Consider the following 21,916-nt stretch of genomic DNA (forward strand, 5'->3'; position numbering starts at 1 on the left):
CAACAGACAAGATTCTTTTTTCTCTCTACCTTGGGAAGATGCATGCTTTACAAATGGGAGCTGTAGTCTACAAAGGAAGGTAATTCATACACATATCACTACATACATATTTAATTTTTCCCTTTTCTAGTATCTGTCATACCTTTAATATTGCTATATAGATAGGATATGGAGAAGCCTAGGGCTGCCCACAAGGCTCTCCAGCTGTTTAAGACACTGTGCAATGATACATCCTTTTGCAACACTACTGGTTTTGTTGCTCCAAGGTTTTGTTGCTCCAAGGGACTACTGGTTTTGTTGCTCCAAGGGACAAGTGTAGCACTATAACAATCCATCTTGGGCTTTTAAAGGTTGAGTATGGGCACCATATTCCCTGGCAAAGGAAAAAAGAGTGGCAACTGGTACAAAAAGTGTTAAAATAAACTTGGCCACATACTGTTTCACAAGCAACAATGGTATAATCTGCCATGAAATATCACGCGAGTTATCAACCATAAGGAGGCAGGATGACACTGTTCATGTGAGCAAGGAGAACAACACAAAGAGTTTTGCACCCATCCTTGAAGGGAATCCCTTGGGAATCACTGAAGATAAATGCTGTGTTGTCAGTTAAACTGCTAGATGTGGTATTCAAGATTCTTAAAATCAATTTGATTTGAATTAGGAGATTAGTGTTCAGGTATTTAGACAGAGCATCAAAAATAATGGAGAAAAAAAAATCTTGTAGTCTTGCACCTGAACACTACTTGAAATACCACTCAGGAGAGCAGTCTATGGGTTCTTCCTTCCAAAGAGTCTTCAGACGCTGGGTCCAGGCAGCCAGCATCTCCTTCCTCTTCTCCTCAGAGACATTCTCTGGAGCATAACAGATGTGAGGTTCAAGGACTTTGACACCACAGAAGTGCATGATTCCATGCTGGATTAAAAAAAAAAAAAAAAAAAGCCTCAGGAAATATTTACTCTTACTTTCATATGAAGAGCATGGAAGATTCAGATCTGTTCTGTTTCTCTGATCTGATATCAGCCAGGTTCTCTAAACCTGTGCATTTATCAGGAGAAGGCAAATAAATTACAGAAGTTCACCACCTATCTAGGCAGTCACTATTGAAGGCATTCAGCAGAATAGCACACAAGATACTGAAAGGGCAACTTCATTTACTCTGCTCTGGGGAATTTATTTTTAACTGCTGTTAATCCCACGGAATTGCCCTATTTGGCAGCTGTTCACTGTTCAGTTTGCAAGGATCACAGGAGGCCCAATGTTCATTGTTCAGTTTGAAACTCCTCAGATGGGTCTCTTAACTGCAGTGTTCCACATCTACATCTAAAATGGTTTTTTTTTAACTTTTTGCCTCTGGCTTAGCCAAAGGTTCCTGTAGGAAGACCAGTACCTGTGGAATCAGCTGAACTTGCCATTTTCTCTCTGTGTGTTTCTGAATTTAGAGTTGTGTTTCACTTTTTTGCCATATTGATCTGCAAGCTCTGCAATTGGATATCTCCACAGAGCAGGCAGCTGGTAACTGCGTGGGGAGGAGACCATGGAATTTTGGCTCATCTTTTGTATTGTATCAGGAAGAACCTGGCAAAAGTTGCCTTACCACCTATATTTCCCAAACCATGCTGGGTACTTCTGAAAAAAGAGTAGTAATTAGAAGAGGAATGCTAACTTTGTGTGTTGACTGTTACTGCGAGGGTAATGTGTGGCTCCCCTCCTGCCCTGCATCCTACATGAATTTGGAAACCATGAGGAACAGAAATCCTGCAAGGCTGAGCTAAAGGAAATCCTGTAATAGCAGGGAAATTGAAAAGGCTGATAGTGTTAAGCTTTCTCTACATTCTAATCTGGAGGAAGGGGGACAAAGCAACTTTAAAAGTCAGTGGACTTCACTTTAAAAGTCAGTGGACTTTTAAAGTAGTTCCAGGATTTTAGGTAACAGTTTACAACCTGCAGATCCTTGGAACTGACAACTTGACTATTAAGTATTATATTTCATATTAAAAAAAACCAATAAAGCAATTGTTAAAAATATCTGGAATGATAAGAAATTATGTAGACAACAACCAAATGTTCATATATTTTACCTGCATGGGCCACAGGACATAGCGAATATCACCACCAATGCCTTCTTTTGAATACATCTCTTGGCTTCCTCCCGTGGTGAAAGAAAACAGGGATAACTTGTCCTAGAATTAGGAAAAGTCATGGTTAATTAAGACATATTTAAAGAAGAGTGCCTGAATGGTTCAAGAGATATTCAGGTAAACCGGGACAGCATGGATTTCTAGGGATGAGGGTGACTTCTTCTTTCCCAGGCCTTACATGAACTGGCAGTTCTGAGGCAAAGATTGGCGTCATACAATTAGACAGTGGACAGTGTGTCTTTGGGAAGAGATAGGTTAAAGGAAATGAATTAATTATGTATCTGACACCCTTGTGTGAAGCAGGGCTGATAGAATACTTCAACATAGTGTAAAGTGAGAGCTCTAAACAACTACAATAGAAGAGTGAACAAGGCCCATTGAACATGGTGCAAGCCTTGACCTTAATAAAACAATTCCAAAAACATACCTGGAGCAAACCACCATCATAAACCTTTGACAAATCATAAGCAAAGCCTTGGACCAAGACTCTGTCCATCCAGCCCTTCAGGATTGCAGGCATGTTGAACCAAAACAAGGGAAACTAGGCAAAGAGAAAATGACCTGGTTAGCACAGAGAGTCTGGGCCACCCTTAGGCCGGGTTTGTAGGACAAATCCTGTCCTCAGATCCTGTATGTACCTTCTCCAGCTCTCTGTCAGTAGAGGTAGTAACAGCGCCTGGCAAAAGAAGCTGAAGTGCTTTCTGTTTGTGGTAAAGCATAGGGCCAGACCCGAGCATCTACAGCACACCAACATTGTGGTGTATGTGAGGGCTTCCATCCAGAATAAAGTTGGAATATGATTAATTGGAGGGTGCCATTTTATTCAGATTTAAGACTGTACAGAGTCATGTCTCCTATGGCTGACATGCAACAGAAACGAATATGTTATTAGCAGGATTGACATCTGGTGATCAGTTCTGATCTGACAGTCTGCTAACAAATGCCAGGGTATCACAGGAAAGACTTTTTTTCAAACCCTGCCAACATGATGCCACCAAGCCATGTCTAAGGCCAACAGGGACACAAAGAAAGGTAAGGCTACTACTTCCCTTCACAGTACTTTGGGATTTGTAGACACTGGGGACAGAGCTGGCATAGTGGAGAATAGAGATGGGCTGTAAAGCTCCGTTATCAATTCCCAGTAATGTTTCTGCAACTCAGCAACAAATGAGAACAGTCTGCTAGGGAAAGCCCAATTCCCTGACTTCACTGGCTATCCCCAGCTCCTTGACAAGGAAATAATCCTTCCTCTGCTTCCTGCCAGCCTGTCTGACATCCAGGGTCACATATGTCTTTGTGCATCCATCAGGAAGTTTGGCCCAGTGTTGGGGAGTTCCTGGGGTTGCTGTTGTTTCAACCTGCATCATTGTGCTACTCAATTAGTGGATTTGCTGTAGTAATGACCCAGATATTTGTACTACTGCTCTGTAGTTTTTACTGTACCATTTACCTAAAGTCAACATCACAACTGAATTCTGTTTAAAATAATGACCTGAAAAATCAGCAGGTCTGCTTCCTGCACTTTCTTCTGCTCTTCAACCAGGTCTTTGGACAACTCTCCTCTCTTGTAAGCCTCCCAGGTTTCCACACCATAATTGAACGCTTCTGAGTTGTGCAGGTGACCTGTGGGTAGAATTGAACAGTCATTCCTTGCCCCCTGTGCAGTATCAGTGCCAGATAAGAGTTGAATGCAGGCTGCCATTCATAGTTCTAAACTGAGTTACTGCTTTCCATTTTTCCTACTTTCTTGTCTTTGTTGGATGATATTCAGCATCAACCCAGCTGATGGTCGCTTGATTTCAAAAATGAGAGGAACGTAGGATCTCAGAGTTCTAAAGCTGCACCTTGCTGTAGCGACACAGGAAGTGCAATATGAGGACCTAGGTTTGCCTCAGGACTCTGGGGATGCAGGTGGAAGATTTAAGAGAATGTTGTGAATTGTTCTGCCTCTGCCTTAGGGCTCACTGAGGCCATCCTGCAGTTGTAAGCACTGTGGAGGTGCTTTCCTGCCTCTATAACTGGGAAATTCACCAAGGGATGGGGAACCAGTATTGGCCAGCTCTACTGACTCCACGAGCAGATCATCAGTCTCTAGCAGAAGACAGGGGCAGTTGTAGCCTCGTGAACTAAACTGTAGCAAGTCCCAGAAGGGCATCTGAAGGCGTTTCCTCTCCATGAGAAATGGTCTTTAGAGGCCGATTATGGACACGTGCTAATGTGTTTTTTCCTGTCAGTAATCTCACTGAGATACAAAGTTCATGTTCAGGAGTGGACCTTCAGCAATGCAGATGTCTGGTTATGAATAAGTTTCCTATTAATGAATTTTGTTTCTTATTAATCTCTTGAGGATCTGATGGCTGGAGCACCTCTCCTATCAAGACCGACTGAGAGTTGGGGTTGTTCAGCATAGGGAAGATTTCAGGGAGACTTTTTTCAGCCTTCTGACACCTGAAGGGGGTCTTACAAGTCACTGCTTTTTGAGAGAGGCATATTTTGGCTGGGCTCACCAACAATGTCATTCCTTGTTGCTCTGGGCTCAAACTGCATGGCGTATAAATCCGACACGGTGACGCTGCAGCCCTGCTTGGTCAGCTCTTCCACAGCAATCTTCAGCAAAGATCCATTGAAGGACTTGGGCTCTTGATGTGCATAGACTATCAGGACTTTTTTCCCTGGAGGCAGAAAGAAATCCAGGAGACCATTTGGACTCTAGGAGGCAAGTGCAGAACAGTTTGTAGAGTTGGGGCTCATTCCTCACTCTTTCTGTAGTGTCTTTTCCCAAGGACACAGAAGCAGTGAAAGCAGAGTGACAGTGGCAGCATTTGGCTCCTGCTCAGCAGCACTGAGTGACTCCTGAGGCACTGACTGCTGCACGTGCCCAGCCCAGCAATTCTGTGCTACACTGGGCTTTCCTAGGTGGAACTCAGTGGACAGACGGGGTGTTCCATAGCAGGTCATGCTGCCCTACATCAGCACAACACAGCCCCTTCTCTTGAGACAACATTTCTGTTGCTCTGATTCCAGTACCACCCAAAAAGCAGTGCCAGACAGATTGCCCGAAAGTGTCATGGAAACAACATCTTAGAGGTTAGAACACCTTCCTACCGCAGTGGTGGATCCCTTCCTGATCTTTCATTTCAGTGCTGTGCAAGTTACAACACTGGGGTAGAGATTAAAGATGCTCCTGTCCCACTTCAGCATAATCACAGTGACTTCTGTAGAGAGCAACAGGGTTTTTTTTTTCTCAGAGATTAGATTGTCATGTGTATCTCAAACTGTTGTCAAAGGGTATTCAAGGTAAGCTGAGTGTCCAAGCAGGTGTGTAGGTATGAAATATCTGGGAGGCATGTAACAAGGCTCTGCTGAAAGAGCTCCATGGTGTGCTCAAAGTTTTATTGATCATCAGTCCTACAATTTTAATAATTCTCTTAAAAATCATTCATCAGTGACACAAAGAAAAGATTTAGTATGCGGTTGTTGTTGTTCATAGATAACCAGAGAGGGAAATTTACAGGGACTATTGAAAATGACAGGGTCTGCAAAACATGCAGCTCTTGCTTCCTGACTGCCAACACAAAAACTCAGGCATCTCCTGAACTCAGTTTCTCTGCGGCACAGCTTCTGGATATGGGTACATAGTGTCTATGAAACAAGAGCTATGCAAAAAAGACTATTAAATCTTGCAGGTCAAATGCTATCATAAATTCAATGTGTCTATAAACTCTTTAAATCTCTGCTCCACACCCTACTCTGGAATTTCAAGAGCAGTTACAACTTTGCTGTTCCTGCCAGATCTCAACAAATGGAGCTCAGTGACTGTACATCAAAAGCTCCAAAAGGTGCTCAGTTTGATTCTGCAAAAATGCTGATTTGTTTCCATTTCAGTGGAGCTGAGGGCACTTGGGCAGAGTGTTTGGAGAGACTGGAGTTTTCCAAGGCATCACTTACTGAGGTAATTTCAGTCGTTTGGAAAAGTAAGACCTCAATGTCCCAAAGGCCCAGAGGCCTCATCCCTGAGGCACCCAGCGTCCAGGGCTGGAGCGAGCAGCATTTTCACCCGGATTTGCTCTTACCTGCCATTGTTGGGGAGCGCTGGGGAGCTTCACTCTTGATAATCTGGTGCTGCCTGAGAACTCAAGTGAGAGATTCGCTGGTGAGAAACATCCGGAAAAGGTGCGAGAGGAATCGCTGTTTCAGCGGGAGATGTGCCGTAGTGCGACTATAGGCACTCACGCACAGCGGGGCACCGGCCATGCGCGGCCCGCCGGAGCGGGAGGGAAGCGCCCGGCTCTCGGCCCGGGCCCTGGAGCAGCAATTCTCCTCCAGTCTAATTCGGACTGGCGCTTGGCGGCCGCGGCACGGCCGCCTCGGCCCGGGGCTGCGTCGGGTGCATGGCACCGCTCCCGCTCCCCTGCCGCCCCTATGGAAAGCGGCTTCGGAACAGCCCCCGGCGCCCCGGCCCCAGCGCAAGCCGGGCTGTCCTTACCTGCTCCTCGGGGCCCGGAGCACATCTGCGGCGGGGCTGGGAGCGGCCCTTCCCGGCGGCCCTTCCCGGCGGCCCCGCTGCCCGCCGGCCCGGGCCCTGGGCCAGCGCCAGCGCGGGGCGGGATCGGGATCGGCGCCGCCCGCGGCTCTGGCTCCGCTCGAGGCCGCGCTCGGCCGGGAGCGCGCCCTCGCCGCTGTGACAGCGTGTGACACCTACATCATCTCTGGATACTTTTTTTTTTTTTATTCTGGGCCTCTGCTCTTCTCCAAGTACAGAGCTCGTCCTTCATTTCTCCCAGCAATGCAGTATGAGAGCTCCTAAACCATCCATCTACCCTTATCTGCTCTTCCAGGGATGGCATTGTCTGCTTTGTGCCTTGTGTTGGCCCACACGTGCATCTGCTGGGAGCAGGGTCTCCTCCTTTCCAGCTTTCTGGAAGGTGTCTCATGGGAAAGACAGATGGGACACAGAAGGATGCAGGCCATTCTGGGTTTGGAGAGATAGGACAGCCTTGGTGATCACTTTCAAGAAGTTTTCTCTCTGAGTATCAAAACTGCCCTGTATTGGACGAACTAAATAAACAGCTTCGTTCTGAGACCTTAGGAAAAAGAAAGAAGAAAAAAAATGACAACAAAGGTTTAATTTTTAAGTCTCCTTCCTCTCCTCCTGTAGTTTGCTGCCAGGTATCTCTTTAGAGATGTTTTCCTCTCCATTTCACTGATGAATTTCAAGATCTATAGCGACCTGAGCGTATTCATTCTCTGGATATCCCTGGCTTAACACTTTGCCTGGCCCAGCAAGAATGAGTGCTCTCTCACATAGGAGGTTTCCAGCTCTGGAGATTACTCAATGCTGGCATATTAATTCTGGGCTCTATATCCTGTCCAGAATTCTGGGGAGGGGGATCATCGCTGGGCAAAAGTAAAATATTTTTCTTAGTATTTCTAAGGAAATACTTGTCTATAATGTTTGTATTATCTACCTTTTAATCTAAAAGTAAAGCATTATCTGGTTTGATTGATCCCCTGCTGTCCAACAGTCATGAAGATATTATGCTGTAGAGCTTATTTTAGAGAAAGAAGCTGTGATCTTAGCTAATTTTGCATCATCTGTGCACCAAAACTCGTATTTCTCTAAACCCTCAGAGGGCTGAGGTGGGAGAAACTGCAGCAACTAAGAGAGGTGATGCTTGTGGAGAAGGGCTGCATCCCCCTGGGGAGTGTGAATGCAGAATGGGAGGCTCCAAAGGCCTTGGGAACCACTGTGGTTGGTGACTGACTGCAGCCACAACTTTTCACCGCAGTTAAGTTCAAAAGAGCACTCACTACCTGACATTTCCCATAGATGCTGAGCAGTGGCCTAGCAACAGATGGCAGAAATACAAGGGTGTATGTGTAGAGTACATTGAGAGGATTTTATTTTCTCTTGGATTCTTACTGAATTCCAGTGAAGAACCACCTTTGCTCTGTATGTCTCACTGGGGTACAGTATTTGCAGTTGTGGCAGTCTGTTATATGGACAAGATGGCTAGGTCTTGGTTTATTCTCTCTGTTGGATGTCAACAAAATGCTTTCTCATTTCATCAAGGGCAATTCAGAGAAAGCTATGGGGTATTTTGGCTCCACAGTCCTGGGGAAGAATCTGGTCTTTTGTCTCCTTCCTGAGTTTTTCAAATATATCAGAATTCCCGTGTATTCAAGCTGCATGAAACAAGCTGCATTAAAATGCATGAGCATTTTAATACTCTTAGAATGATGACACAATTATCCAGCACTGACTTGAGTGTACCATCAGCTTTAATTCTTTGCATCTCTTTTGTAGAATATAGTCTCTTTAGGCTTTAATCTAGCTAATAACACAGTAGGATTTTTCTTAAAAAAAAAAAAAAAGAAATGAAAAGAACTAGTACTTACATTGTGCATAGTATTAGTTGTTAGCTGTTTCTCTCTTCAGCACAAACTTTTGATGAATAGTTTATTACAAAATATATTCCTCTGCAAGCAGGCAGCTCACCTCAGTGATGTTGCTTCAGGAACCAAATATTAAACCACAGCATGAACTACACCTGGTTTAAATGTCAGGTTTTTTGAAACCTGGATTAAAGGCACCTTGCTGCAAGATACCAGTTTTGGTTTTTCTAGGCTATGAGGCTTCTTGGTAACATAGTTCAGATGGGTATCTGTTTGTTTTCTTCTATTGTTCTGCAATTGCAAGCATGTTTAACCTGCCATTTCAGAACACCAAATAAAAGAAATACTACCCTGATTTCTGGAAAAAATTGTCATAGAAAAAGATCAGACCACTGCCTAGACATCTGTGGGAGAGCAGGGCCAGCAGTAACAGAAAACAAATACCCAGACTAAATGGAAGAGGAAAGCATGTTCCTTTATACCCTTCTCCCCAGCCTGAAGTGCAGCTACGAGTTACTCACCTGATTGTAGTTTCTTTCTCATGACATCAATGCTGGTTTGGCAGTGTGACATTTGACTTTTAGCATAATGTGATTTAGAAGGACAATTATTCTTTACTTCAAAATGGCTGTAACATTTCCAGTGCTGCTAAGGCAGCAATACTGTCACTTCTTTTCTCTCTCCTTACTAAGCACAAACGAGTCTCTGTTGGTTTTCTATGTGGTAAAATTCCCCTGAGTTTTGGAAAAGGCATGTGTCAGAACACATGTGCAGCCCAGCACAATGCCCTGCATAGCACACACTAAAAGAACATCAGGCCAAGGACAATAACTCTTAGCTCACCACCCACTGCCACTGCACAGTTGATGGCTTCCAAAGCATACAACAGCAGCACCCTTGTGGAATCTGAAAACTTAGGCTCACATGCCCCACAGCAGGCATCTGCAACAGCTTGGGGCAGCTCTGCTTCCTGGGAAATGTCTCTGCTGGATGTGGCCCTTCACTTCGTACAGGAGCAAACTGGAACAGGTGACTGGTGTGAGAGGGCAGGAAAAAACTAGGATTCCATTTTGCCTCTACAAAGGGTAATCAAAATAGAGAAGTCCATTTGATTTTAGGAAGTTGCATACTTTACAAATGGAAGTTGTAGTCTACAAAGGAAGGCAATTCATGCATATACCAATATACAAAATTTGCATTTTTTTCACTTTTCTGGTATCTGTTATGGCTTTAACATTGCTTTGTAAATATGTCTAAAAGCCTGGGGCTGCCCACAAGGCTTTCCACCTGTGTAAGACACTTTGCAATGGTACATCCTTTTGCAACACTACTCATGATTGGTTTTGTTGCTCCAAGGCAAAAGCTCTCACAACCAATGACAAGTGGCTTTAAAATGAAAAGTTGGTTATGGGCAAGATATTCCCTGGTAAAGGAAAAAAAAAAAGTTAAAATAAACTTGGCCATGTACTTTACTCTTTGACAAGCAGTATAATGGTATAATCTGCCATGAAATATCACGTGTGTTATCAACCATAAGGAGGCAGGATGACACTGTTCATGTGAGCAAGGAGAACAATACAAAGAGTTTTGCACCCATCCTTGAAGGGAATCCCTTGGGAATCACTGAAGATAAATGCTATGTTGTCAGTTAAACTGCTAGATGTGGTATTCAAGATTCTTAAAATCAATTTGATTTGAATTAGGAGATTAGTGTTCAGGTATTTAGACAGAGCATCAAAAATAATGGAGAAAAAAAAAATCTTGTAGTCTTGCACCTGAACACTACTTGAAATACCACTCAGGAGAGCAGTCTATGGGTTCTTCCTTCCAAAGAGTCTTCAGACGCTGGGTCCAGGCAGCCAGCATCTCCTTCCTCTTCTCCTCAGAGACATTCTCTGGAGCATAACAGATGTGAGGTTCAAGGACTCTGACACCACAGAAGTGCATGATTCCATGCTGGATGCAAAACAAAGAAAGAAATGCCTCAGGAAATATTTACTCTTACTTTCATTTGAAGAGCATGGAAGATTCAGATCTGTTCTGTTTCTCTGATCCGATATCAGCCAGGTTCTCTAAACCTGTGCATTTATCAGGGGAAGGGAAGAAAATTGCTGTTAAACACACAGGACTGTCCTCTTTGGATGCTGTACGCTGTTCAATTTGCAGGGATAAGGGACAGTCTAAAGTTCATTGTTTTGTTTGAACCTCCTCAGATTTTTCCTGAACTGCAGTGTGTTTCACATCTACTTCCATGTTGGTTTCCTGGATTTTTTTTTTTTCTTTTGGTTTGGTTTTTAAGCTTTTGCCTCTGGCTTAGCCATAAGATCCTGCATGAAGGCTAGTGCCTGTGGAAGTTCAGCTTGCCATTTTCTCTCTGTGTGTTTCTGAATTTAGAGTTGTGTTTCATGTTTTTGTCACATCTACTTGTGAGCTGTGCAGCTGGACAGCTCCTCAGGGGTAAGGAGCTGGTAACTGCAGTGGGGATGAGACTATGGCATCCTTCACATATTGGATAACCACAGGGAACAGAAATCCTGCACGCTAAAGCTAAAGGAAATCCTGTAACAGCAGAGACACTGGAAAAGCTGACAGCAGAAGCTTTCCCCCGATTGCAAGCTGGAGGAAGGGGGACAAAACAACTTTAAAACTCTATGGACTTTTGAAGTAATCTTAAGATTTTAGAGTCCGGTTTATAACCTGCAGATGCTTGGAGCAGGCAACTTAATTATTTCTTATTATGTTTTGTATAAAATGATCAATAAAACAATTGTTTATAAGTAGCTGGAATAGTAAAAGTTAAAGCAAACAGTATCCAAATATTCATATATTATACCTGCATGGGCCATAGGAGATAGCGAATATCGCCTCTGATTGCATATTTCTCTTTGCTTCCTCCCGTAGTGAAAGAAAACAATGATAATTTGTCCTAGAATTAGGAAAGTAGTGATTGAGTTAGACATGTTTAAAGAAGAGTGGCTGAATAGTTCCAAAGATATGTGGGGGAACCTGGACAGCATTAATTTCTAGAGGAGGGGGTGTCCACTTCCTCCCCAGATGTTCCAAGGGCTGGCAGTTCTGAGGCAAAGATTGATGTCATACAATTACATCAATGGACTGAGTGTTTGGGCTTTGGGCAGAGATGGGTTAAAAAGAAAATAAATTATGTGTCTGACACCCTTGTGTGAAGGAGGGCTGATCCTTTTTCTTCCTTATGCAACATTTGGAAAACTGTGTCTGGAAAGCCCTCTGTTACTGTGAAAAATCTCTATTCCTGTCCTCTCTGCAGAAATTTTTTGCTAAAGTCTCCCTTCAAACTTGGGCTTGCTTAACCACCATGTTTCTTCTGCTTCTGTGATTATGGTATTAGCCAGGTGCTCAGCTTCTCTCATCTCAGTTTTAGCTACTGTAATCAAACTAACATTTTTCCAGTGCAGTATCCCAAATGTCTTGAGCCTGTACTCCATCTGCAGCTGTGATCACTGAGGATTATGCCTATTTATGTCAGTGAGGCAGCCATTTCTGAAATTTAAAGAAACTGAAATGTTTGAAATTGTTAAGAACATCTGAACTAACAGGGATTAACATGCAGTGAACTAAATGTGAAACTAATATTGATTGTTTTTTGATACCACATTTGTTACCAAATAAGATCTATCAGAGATAGTGGGCCAGAATTTTCAGGTAGATTCTCAGTGCTGTGGGGAATTAAAAATGTATGAATTGACAATGAGATACTGCTCATGCCAAATGAAAAGCTACAGAGAGGAAAAGGTTCAGAGTAGACAGTTGTGACAGAGGCTCATACTCTGAGTATTTCAGATTTCTGATTAAGTTTTATAGTTCAAGTCCAACCTTTGACATCTAATCCCAGAACAGGACTTTGACACCTAGTGTGTCAGTCATTACAGATAAGAGCAGTGCTATAGTTGCAGGAGGACTGTAGTTATAGGAAATGGATTGATTTTAACCATTTGCAAGCTGTATGATACCACAGGATACTCTTATGCTCCTAAAAAATTATATAGCTCACATAGTAGGCCAGTCTTTAGGAGACAGTGTAAATCTTTAGGAAATGCTACAGTCTCCTTAATTTCTTACCCTCCAGACAGTGTTAAAAACCCAGAAAATCACTCAACATGTTACCAAAGCATTATTTCAGAGCAGTGAAAAGCGAGAGCTCTAAACAACTACAATGGCAAAGAGTGAACAAGGCCCCATAGAATATGGTGCAAGTCTTGACCTTAATAAAACAATTCCAAAAACATACCTGGAGCAAACCACCATCATAAACCTTTGACAAATCATAAGCAAAGCCTTGGACCAAGACTCTGTCCATCCAGCCCTTCAGGATTGCAGGCATGTTGAACCAAAACAAGGGAAACTAGGCAAAGAGAAAATGACCTGGTTAGCACAGAGAGTCTGGGCCACCCTTAGGCCGGGTTTGTAGGACAAATCCTGTCCTCAGATCCTGTATGTACCTTCTCCAGCTCTCTGTCAGTAGAGGTAGTAACTGTGCCTGGCAAAAGAAGCTGAAGTGCTTTCTGTTTGTGGTAAAGCATAGGGCCAGACCCGAGCATCTACAGCACACCAACATTGTGGTGTATGTGAGGGCTTCCATCCAGAATAAAGTTGGAATATGATTAATTGGAGGGTGCCATTTTATTCATATTTAAGACTGTACAGAGTCATGTCTCCTATGGCTGAAATGCAACAGAAACGAATATGTTATTAGCAGGATTGACATCTGGTGATCAGTTCTGATCTGACAGTCTGCTAACAAATGCCAGGGTATCACAGGAAAGACTTTTTTTCAAACCCTGCCAACATGATGCCACCAAGCCATGTCTAAGGCCAACAGGGACACAAAGAAAGGTAAGGCTACTACTTCCCTTCACAGTACTTTGGGATTTGTAGACACTGGGGACAGAGCTGGCATAGTGGAGAATAGAGATGGGCTGTAAAGCTCCGTTATCAATTCCCAGTAATGTTTCTGCAACTCAGCAACAAATGAGAACAGTCTGCTAGGGAAAGCCCAATTCCCTGACTTCACTGGCTATCCCCAGCTCCTTGACAAGGAAATAATCCTTCCTCTGCTTCCTGCCAGCCTGTCTGACATCCAGGGTCACATATGTCTTTGTGCATCCATCAGGAAGTTTGGCCCAGTGTTGGGGAGTTCCTGGGGTTGCTGTTGTTTCAACCTGCATCATTGTGCTACTCAATTAGTGGATTTGCTGTAGTAATGACCCAGATATTTGTACTACTGCTCTGTAGTTTTTACTGTACCATTTACCTAAAGTCAACATCACAACTGAATTCTGTTTAAAATAATGACCTGAAAAATCAGCAGGTCTGCTTCCTGCACTTTCTTCTGCTCTTCAACCAGGTCTTTGGACAACTCTCCTCTCTTGTAAGCCTCCCAGGTTTCCACACCATAATCGAACGCTTCTGAGTTGTGCAGGTGACCTGTGGGTAGAATTGAACAGTCATTCCTTGCCCCTGTGCAGTATCAGTGCCAGATAAGAGTTGAATGCAGGTTGCCATTCATAGTTCTAAACTGAGTTACTGCTTTCCATTTTTCCTACTTTCTTGTCTTTGTTGGATGATATTCAGCATCAACCCAGCTGATGGTCGCTTGATTTCAAAAATGAGAGGAACGTAGGATCTCAGAGTTCTAAAGCTGCACCTTGCTGTAGCGACACAGGAAGTGCAATATGAGGACCTAGGTTTGCCTCAGGACTCTGGGGATGCAGGTGGAAGATTTAAGAGAATGTTGTGAATTGTTCTGCCTCTGCCTTAGGGCTCACTGAGGCCATCCTGCAGTTGTAAGCACTGTGGAGGTGCTTTCCTGCCTCTATAACTGGGAAATTCACCAAGGGATGGGGAACCAGTATTGGCCAGCTCTACTGACTCCACGAGCAGATCATCAGTCTCTAGCAGAAGACAGGGGCAGTTGTAGCCTCGTGAACTAAACTGTAGCAAGTCCCAGAAGGGCATCTGAAGGCATTTCCTCTCCATGAGAAATGGTCTTTAGAGGCTGATTATGGACACGTGCTAATGTGTTTTTTCCTGTCAGTAATCTCACTGAGATACAAAGTTCATGTTCAGGAGTGGACCTTCAGCAATGCAGATGTCTGGTTATGAATAAGTTTCCTATTAATGAATTTTGTTTCTTATTAATCTCTTGAGGATCTGATGGCTGGAGCACCTCTCCTATCAAGACCAACTGAGAGTTGGGGTTGTTCAGCATAGGGAAGATTTCAGGGAGACTTTTTTCAGCCTTCTGACACCTGAAGGGGGTCTTACAAGTCACTGCTTTTTGAGAGAGGGATATTTTGGCTGGGCTCACCAACAATGTCATTCCTTGTTGCTCTGGGCTCAAACTGCATGGCGTATAAATCCGACACGGTGACGCTGCAGCCCTGCTTGGTCAGCTCTTCCACAGCAATCTTCAGCAAAGATCCATTGAAGGACTTGGGCTCTTGATGTGCATAGACTATCAGGACTTTTTTCCCTGGAGGCAGAAAGAAATCCAGGAGGCCATTTGGACTCTAGGAGGCAAGTGCAGAACAGTTTGTAGAGTTGGGGCTCATTCCTCACTCTTTCTGTAGCGTCTTTTCCCAAGGACACAGAAGCAGTGAAAGCAGAGTGACAGTGGCAGCATTTGGCTCCTGCTCAGCAGCACTGAGTGACTCCTGAGGCACTGACTGCTGCACGTGCCCAGCCCAGCAATTCTGTGCTACACTGGGCTTTCCTAGGTGGAACTCAGTGGACAGGCAGGGTGTTCCATAGCAGGTCATGCTGCCCTACATCAGCACAACACAGCCCCTTCTCTTGAGTCAACAAGGAAAAAGGAAATATTTTCTATGCCATAGCAGTTGTTTATAGATAACCAGAGAACCAAATTTATAGGGATTATTGGGACAAGGGACGAGGTTTGCAAAACATGCAGCTCCTATTTCCTGACTTCCAAGGCAAAAATTCAGGTATCTCATGAGGTCAGTTTCTCTGGGACACAGCTTCAGCCAGGAGCAACACCTGCCAGGCGACAGGCAAGTTTACACTGTCAGTGGAAACCAGTAGAATCCAAACTCAATATTTGATGAAAAAACAGCTCATTTTTAACCTAAATAATAAGAGGTAATTATTTCACGTGGGTGCACAGTGTCCATGAAACAAGAGTTCTGCAAAAAAAGACAATTAAAACTTTCAGGTCAAATGCTATCATAAATTCAACATGTGTACAACCTTTTTAAACTCCTTTCTATATGTTATTCTGGAATATAAGGATCAGTTGCCTCTTTGCTGTTCCTATCAGCTCCTAGCAAACAGGCAGCTCTAGGGAGTGCCTGGAGATGGACAAGCTCCCCAAGGTGCTCAGTTTGATTCTGCAAAGCTGCCAATTTTTTTCCCTTTTGGTAGAGCTGAGGGCACTTGGGCAGAGTGTTTGGAGAGACTGGAGTTTTCCAAGGCATCACTTACTGAAGTAATTTCAGTCGTTTGGAAAAGTAAGACCTCAGCGTCCCAACTAAACACGGCAGAGAGGCCCCATCCCTGAGGCAGCCAGCGCCCAGGGCTGGAGCGAGGAGCATTTTCACCCGGATTTGCTCTTACCTGCCATTGCTGGGGAGCGCTGGGGAACTTCACTCTTGATAATCTGGTGCTGCCTGAGAACTCAAGTGAGAGATTCGCAGGTGAGAAACATCTGGAACAGGTGCGAGAGGAATCGCCGGGTGCATGGCGCCGCTCCGGGTCCCGTGCCGTCCTCTGGAAAGTGCCTCCAGAATGGCCCCGGCGCTCCGGCCCCAGCGCCAGCCCGGCTGCCCTTACCTGCTCCTCGGGGCCCGCAGCACACCTGCGGCGGGGCTGGGAGAGACCCTTCACAAAATCACTGAATATCCTGGGCTGGAAGAGACCCAGAAGGATCATCGAGTCTGACTCCTCGGCGACGCGGCCGGGCCGGCCCTAGGGCAGCGCCAGCGCGGGGCGGGATGAGGATCGGCGCCGCCCGCAGCCACGGCTCCGGCTTTTTTCATCTGGTTTCGTTTGATACCCCACAGTTGCAGCTCTTGCACTGTGAGTGGCAGTGAAGCGTCAATCCGTGCTCTTCTCCCCTGTCTGCTGGTGATTTTGTGGACCTGCAGCATGTGCCGGCTGAACCACCTTACTCCTGGACTGTTCTTCGGGGGCGATCTGTTTTCAGAAACCCTTCTGTACTTTTAATCCTTCCCAGTGCTCTTCTCTGCCCCTTTCCAGTTTTGCTGTATCATTTCTTGAAGTGAAGGAACCATCTCTACACATAGTTTTCACACTGTGGACATGCCTTACATATACCCAGTAGTCTGATGATTTTCTGCTCCATGGTCCTTCTAATTCCTGATGTAAAATTTGTGCTTTTTTGACTGCTATGGAGTGTTGAGCTGATGAGTGTGTGAAATTATCTGTCATAATTAGAAGATTTTACTCCTGTGTGGTGATAGTCAGCTCAAAACCCTTTATTTTAAAAGTGAGGCCAATCTGCTTGGTTTGTCTCCCATAAGCATCTCTTACGGTTCACAAAAACTGAAAATAACTTTCACTTGTCTAACCTCTTGAGCAGCATTCAGAACACTCTGCTGGTCTTAGTTCTCATAGAGGTTAGAAACAACCCTTCTGCTCTATGAACGACTTACCTATTGGAGGAATTTGGCACAGGTTTGTAGCTTAAATACTATTCTTCAGATATATTATGGATACACTTCCCTACTGGTATCCAAAATACTTTTACTCTTGATTTGTAGCCCCAAAGCATCTAAAGAAGATGAATAACTTTTATTCTCTGAAAATCTAATCAGGAAACTTGATTTTCTATTGCTTTTCTTGGGGCAGGCATTGGACACATAGCAGAGGAGGGTGGAAATACTTTTTTTTTTTTTTTTTTTTTTTTTTTTTTTTTTTAATTGCTGCAGTATTTGCTTATTGGTCCATTTATTTAGAAAGTTTATGAGTTGGATTTAATTCTGTCTTCAGCTTGAGAGAAACCAAGCACCCATTCTTAAAGAACGACCCCCAAATCACACTGCAAGTTGTTTATTCTGGAGTGGGTACATGATCAGTTCTTGTTGAAGCTGTTTCACTGCAGAAAAATACTTTATGTTTTGGTGAAGGAAAAGATAGGAAGTGGACATCATTTTATTTCTTAGGCACTGGGATGACCTTGGAACAGGAAAGCTCCAGTCTTTATGTCAAGAATTGCTGAAAAATTTAACATGCAATAGCAGATGAGTGCTGTAGTGACCTACCGCAGAAGATGAGAGTAACCCAGGTTCTTGTTAATAAATCCCTTGGGGAGGATTAGAGGGAAACAGCAACACTGAATGATTGGTAAAGAAATGCTTCCTAATGTCCAGTCTGAACCTGCCCTGGTGCCATTCCCACTGTCATTGGATCCAGGAGAGGAGAGCTCAGCACTTCCATCTAAACCACTCTGAAACAGACAGGTTTGTTGCTTCAAGGCAGCGAAGAGTTAAGCCATAAACACAATCAAAGTAATTACAGATGCCACTGTAAAGTACAAGCTCATGCAGCACTTAGGTTGATTGATTTCTTCAGCAATTGAATTAGATGAAAATTTTCCCCTCCCACTTTATCAGATGACACAGCACACAAGGTTGTGATGCACAATAGCTGTTGTATAAATTCGTGTGGAAATGCTAATATCGTATTTGTGTGTGTATGTGTGCATTTTCTTCTATACAAATTGCTTACTGTGGGTTAGAGTGCAAGGGATGGTCATCTTAGGAAAGAAATTCATTAGGATAAATGAAATATATTAGAATATAACTGCACAGGAACTACTTTAACTATTCTTATGCCTTTTCCTAGGATTGATACGAAGTTTACTGTTTATATGGTTCCGTCTCTGGAGTAGAATATCAATATTTTAAGATACTGTGCATCTAAAGGATATTTGTTGTGCCCTCTAGCGCCCAGGGTGAGGGTTTACCTTTACAGCAGAAGTGAAGCCTCCACCAAGCACGAGCACTTAATCCCTAAGGCAATGTTTTTAGAATCTTTGCTGCCAGTGATAATAAATAGCAAGGAAAAACGATGCTAACAAATTGTTAGTGTGAGAGAATTCCTATTTAAGATTAGTTTTCCGTGACTTTTGCAGAGAACACAGCGACTAGGGGAACAGTTCTAAACAGTGAGTACTGCGGTTCTGCACTGAAAAGGAAGAAAAAAGGAGAAACTGAGAAATAATACCCAACAGAAGATAGGTCTTTCTCCCCATACGTGCCACAATAACACCGGAGCTAATTCATAGGCTTGTTTTGTCATGTGAAAAAGATGACAATGACTCTTGTATTGATCTTTCTCCTTAGACAGAAAGGCTGATGGGCTTGTGCAACAGGAAGGAAGGAAGGAAGGAAGTAGGAGGACTGTGGGACTAACAGCCTCTCACTGTGACCTGTTTTCTTCTCAGTCTGTCTGTATGGTAATAAGTAACAGAAATTGAAAATGGTAACCTCTGGGGTTAAGTCTGTAATACAGTCTCTTAATCAAAAGCAAACCAGGGATAGTGTCCCAGAACAGTGATAGTGTCCCAGAAAACATCACTTATCAGTTGTTTAGCTTGTTTTTAAACTTTGTGATGTTAAATATTTAACACTATGAAAGTGTATAAATTAAATATATATCTAAGGCTTTTATCTGTTTGAAACGGAATTGCAGCTTCTGCTAGCAGATCAGGTGTAAGAGGACTAGTTCAGTCAAATACAAATTTGTTACTTTCAAATTTGTAATCCCTTCTGTAATTTTTGACTGAGGAGTCTGGCCTGAAATGCTCTTTTGATGAGACGCTAAAGTTTCAAATCTGGCTATGAATTCAGTCTTTGTCTGTAAAGCACGGCATATCTAGGATTTGTCTTTGCATCTGAACAATGAGACTCTTTGCTAAATGTGAGTGTCTTTCTTTGCCCCATTTGTGATAGCAAAAGGCAATAAGAAGTGTCTTCACTCTCCCTCAAATACTTGTGGAATAGTTACTGTAAATATAGAGTGAAAATAATATTAACTGGTACTTAAAGAGGCAATGAATAAGCAGTTTAATTTCAGGGCAAGGTACTTTATGGAGTATTTGAACTGAGAATGGCAATGATATAAAAAAAACTTGAATACATCTGAGCATAGTTTTCTGAGAAGGTATTTTAAAATCTGCTGATATTCTACAGCTCTACCTATCTGACTTTGAACAAGTTTGAAATACAGTTTTAAAGATTTTGAGCTTTTTCAGGAGACAGGTGAAGAAGGGACTAAGCAGATTTTCTATGCCAATAATTCTTCCCTTAGATGAAACAAAAACTTGTGGGACCTGTTTCAATAGTCATTGCACATCAAAATTGCTTTCTATCCCTAATGTAAGATTTACATTTGTCTATTATGGAGAAAAGACCATCCATCATGCTGGCATTCTGTTTTCATATTCAAGCTGATGCTTCTTTAGATTTGAAAAGCAATGCTGGAAAGAAGCCCAGCTGCTGCCTGAAGTCTGTTATGGTGGGGAAAACAATCCTATACAGGTGATCAAGCACAGAGAGGCAGCAGAACATACATAAGGGGCTGCCTCTGGTGAGTCCAGTGACATGTGTGACATTATGTATTTCAGAAGCAACTAATTTTAGATATTCTTTCCAAAGGAATTTTTACAGGTTCCTCTCACATGCCAGAGTACCAGTCTGAAACATCTACTGACAGGTCACTCCGTGCACCTGCAAATGCCATGGGGAAAAAAGCCAGGGAAATGAACAGGGAGCACCCACTTGCTCAGTGTGCCATGACCTCATCCTGGCAGTTTGTTATGGGATGAACCCATGATAGTAACTTGGTGATTGCTTTCCAGTTACTGTTGAGCCTTTTATTGACTTGGAATCAAGCTATGGTATGGGATCAAGCCCTGTACAGGAACACACCATCCCATGAGCTGAGCGCTAGCCATCCTGGTAAAAGAGTCATCAAAGGAAAATTGTTTTAACACACAGTGCCCTGCCTAGGCTCAGGATTAACAACCCGGCACTGGAAATAGTGAGCAGCTCAGTGACAATTGGTTTCAAAACAAATCCAGCTACTTAATCAGCGCTCAAAAGGATAATGTTATGCAGAGGCCAATATTCGGGGGGGAGGCCCCTCTGGATTTCCAACAAAACCCGACTGTCAAAGGCTTCAATAGGAGCAAAGCAACGTTTCAGTCTTTAGTGCCCCCAACTAATTGAGCCTGTTGTGAGCGACAGAATAGTCAGGAGGGCGCTTGCCCTGCCGAAGCCCAGCTGGGGGTGCTGGAGAGCCGAGAACGGCGCCGAGAGCTGCTTTAAACACCTTGAGCCGCACGGAGCATCAGGTCCATCCCCCATACCAGTGTGTTTTCTCCCTTGTCCGGGGAGTTGCAAAACAAATAGGGAGTTGATAAAAATCTTTCTTGTGTTTGCCAGGTGTGGCTCTGCTGAGCAGCTATTTTGTTGCTTCCACCATCCTTTCTCGGTCTGTTTTATATGTCAGATAAAGAATCTAGATACCTTGGGTTTCACTTGTACATTTAATAGTTTATTCATAGAACAGATATTGTTATCATAGTACTTGATACAAATTAAGAGTAATGATTAATGTTTGATGGATAGGCAAACTGATGCTTAGAGACAAAGGGAGGCTCAACAAAAAGATAAAACCACCTCCAGTCCGCCTATGGGCAAAACTTCAGCCCCTTAAACTGCGTGTTGTCCAATCTGTTATGCTCAAAATCCACCAGGAGAAAACTTTCTTAATTAGGATTTGATCAGGAATTATATAGGTAATGATTGTGCAGTGTGAAATACAGGGAAAATCCCCGGAGCCAGAGCTGGGATCCAAACTCCTCTCTGCACTACCAGGGCCAGCCAGCAGGCCACAGCCGTGCTATGCAAGAGTTGCTGCTGCCTGCGCTCTCTTCTGCAGGTGGGAGTCTCTCCAGCACGGAGGTGCCCTGACTTTCCCAGCCCTCACCTCCTGCTCTTCTACAGTTTCGTGGCTGAGGTGCCCTGAAGTGCAAAACCTGTGATAAAATTCTCTCCAGGGAGACAGGGTTTCAATTCCAGTCTTAATCATTGGGCTATAACATAGGAGGGGAAAAATAAAATAATCAGCACGTGCATGCTTGGGAAAAGATATGTGCCTGCTTCTGTGTATGGGAGTGGAGGCCTGTTGGTAGTTGTCCCCCTGGGATGTACCAAAATGGTTGGGGAAGCAGATGATTCAAGACATATTCCTGATATTACTTGATTTTGCATTACTGTTGGCTGGCTACAGATAATCTGTCTTTCTGTGACCCTTTGACTCCTGAACCCTCTTTTCCAGGATGTCCATGTTAGCT

The 21,916-nt window shown here is 43.6% G+C and overlaps 2 protein-coding genes across 3 annotated transcripts; both read right to left on the bottom strand.

The window, feature by feature from the left end:
* Positions 1-294: 294 nt before the first annotated feature.
* On the bottom strand, positions 295-6,750 carry LOC128808935 (ribosyldihydronicotinamide dehydrogenase [quinone]-like). Of its 2 annotated transcripts, none has more exons than XM_053980597.1 (7): positions 6,629-6,750; positions 6,216-6,268; positions 4,650-4,851; positions 3,635-3,765; positions 2,570-2,683; positions 2,083-2,184; positions 295-916 (listed from the first exon to the last, which is right to left on the bottom strand). In XM_053980597.1, exons 1-7 carry the CDS (start codon positions 6,651-6,653, stop codon positions 743-745), a joined length of 801 nt encoding a protein of 266 aa, XP_053836572.1. In that variant the 5' UTR covers positions 6,654-6,750; the 3' UTR covers positions 295-742. The 2 variants fall into 2 exon arrangements, with proteins under 2 accessions (XP_053836572.1, XP_053836581.1); XM_053980606.1 differs by having other exon boundaries at positions 4,650-4,814; positions 6,216-6,275.
* Positions 6,751-9,751: 3,001 nt separating this feature from the next.
* Positions 9,752-16,376, bottom strand: LOC128810327 (ribosyldihydronicotinamide dehydrogenase [quinone]-like). The gene is made up of 7 exons (XM_053983107.1): positions 16,366-16,376; positions 16,150-16,202; positions 14,885-15,049; positions 13,871-14,001; positions 12,806-12,919; positions 11,372-11,464; positions 9,752-10,494 (listed from the first exon to the last, which is right to left on the bottom strand). The coding sequence occupies exons 2-7, from the start codon at positions 16,154-16,156 to the stop codon at positions 10,321-10,323; spliced, it is 684 nt and encodes a 227-aa protein (XP_053839082.1). The 5' UTR covers positions 16,157-16,202; positions 16,366-16,376; the 3' UTR covers positions 9,752-10,320.
* Positions 16,377-21,916: the final 5,540 nt, after the last annotated feature.

Source organism: Vidua macroura, chromosome 1 (assembly GCF_024509145.1).
Source record: "Vidua macroura isolate BioBank_ID:100142 chromosome 1, ASM2450914v1, whole genome shotgun sequence".
In the NCBI taxonomy this organism is placed as follows: domain Eukaryota; kingdom Metazoa; phylum Chordata; class Aves; order Passeriformes; family Viduidae; genus Vidua; species Vidua macroura.

What these genes read in the sequence shown, in the direction of transcription:
- LOC128808935 (XM_053980597.1), bottom strand. Translation starts at nt 6,653, where the DNA reads ATGTGCTCCGGGCCCCGAGGAGCAG. An exon ending in AACAAGGAATGACATTGTTG is followed by an intron (nt 3,766 to 4,649) that starts GTGAGCCCAGCC and finishes TTCTACCCACAG; the next exon opens with GTCACCTGCACAACTCAGAA. An exon ending in CAGACCTGCTGATTTTTCAG is followed by an intron (nt 2,684 to 3,634) that starts GTCATTATTTTA and finishes CTCTTTGCCTAG; the next exon opens with TTTCCCTTGTTTTGGTTCAA.
- LOC128810327 (XM_053983107.1), bottom strand. An exon ending in AACAAGGAATGACATTGTTG is followed by an intron (nt 14,002 to 14,884) that starts GTGAGCCCAGCC and finishes TTCTACCCACAG; the next exon opens with GTCACCTGCACAACTCAGAA. An exon ending in CAGACCTGCTGATTTTTCAG is followed by an intron (nt 12,920 to 13,870) that starts GTCATTATTTTA and finishes CTCTTTGCCTAG; the next exon opens with TTTCCCTTGTTTTGGTTCAA.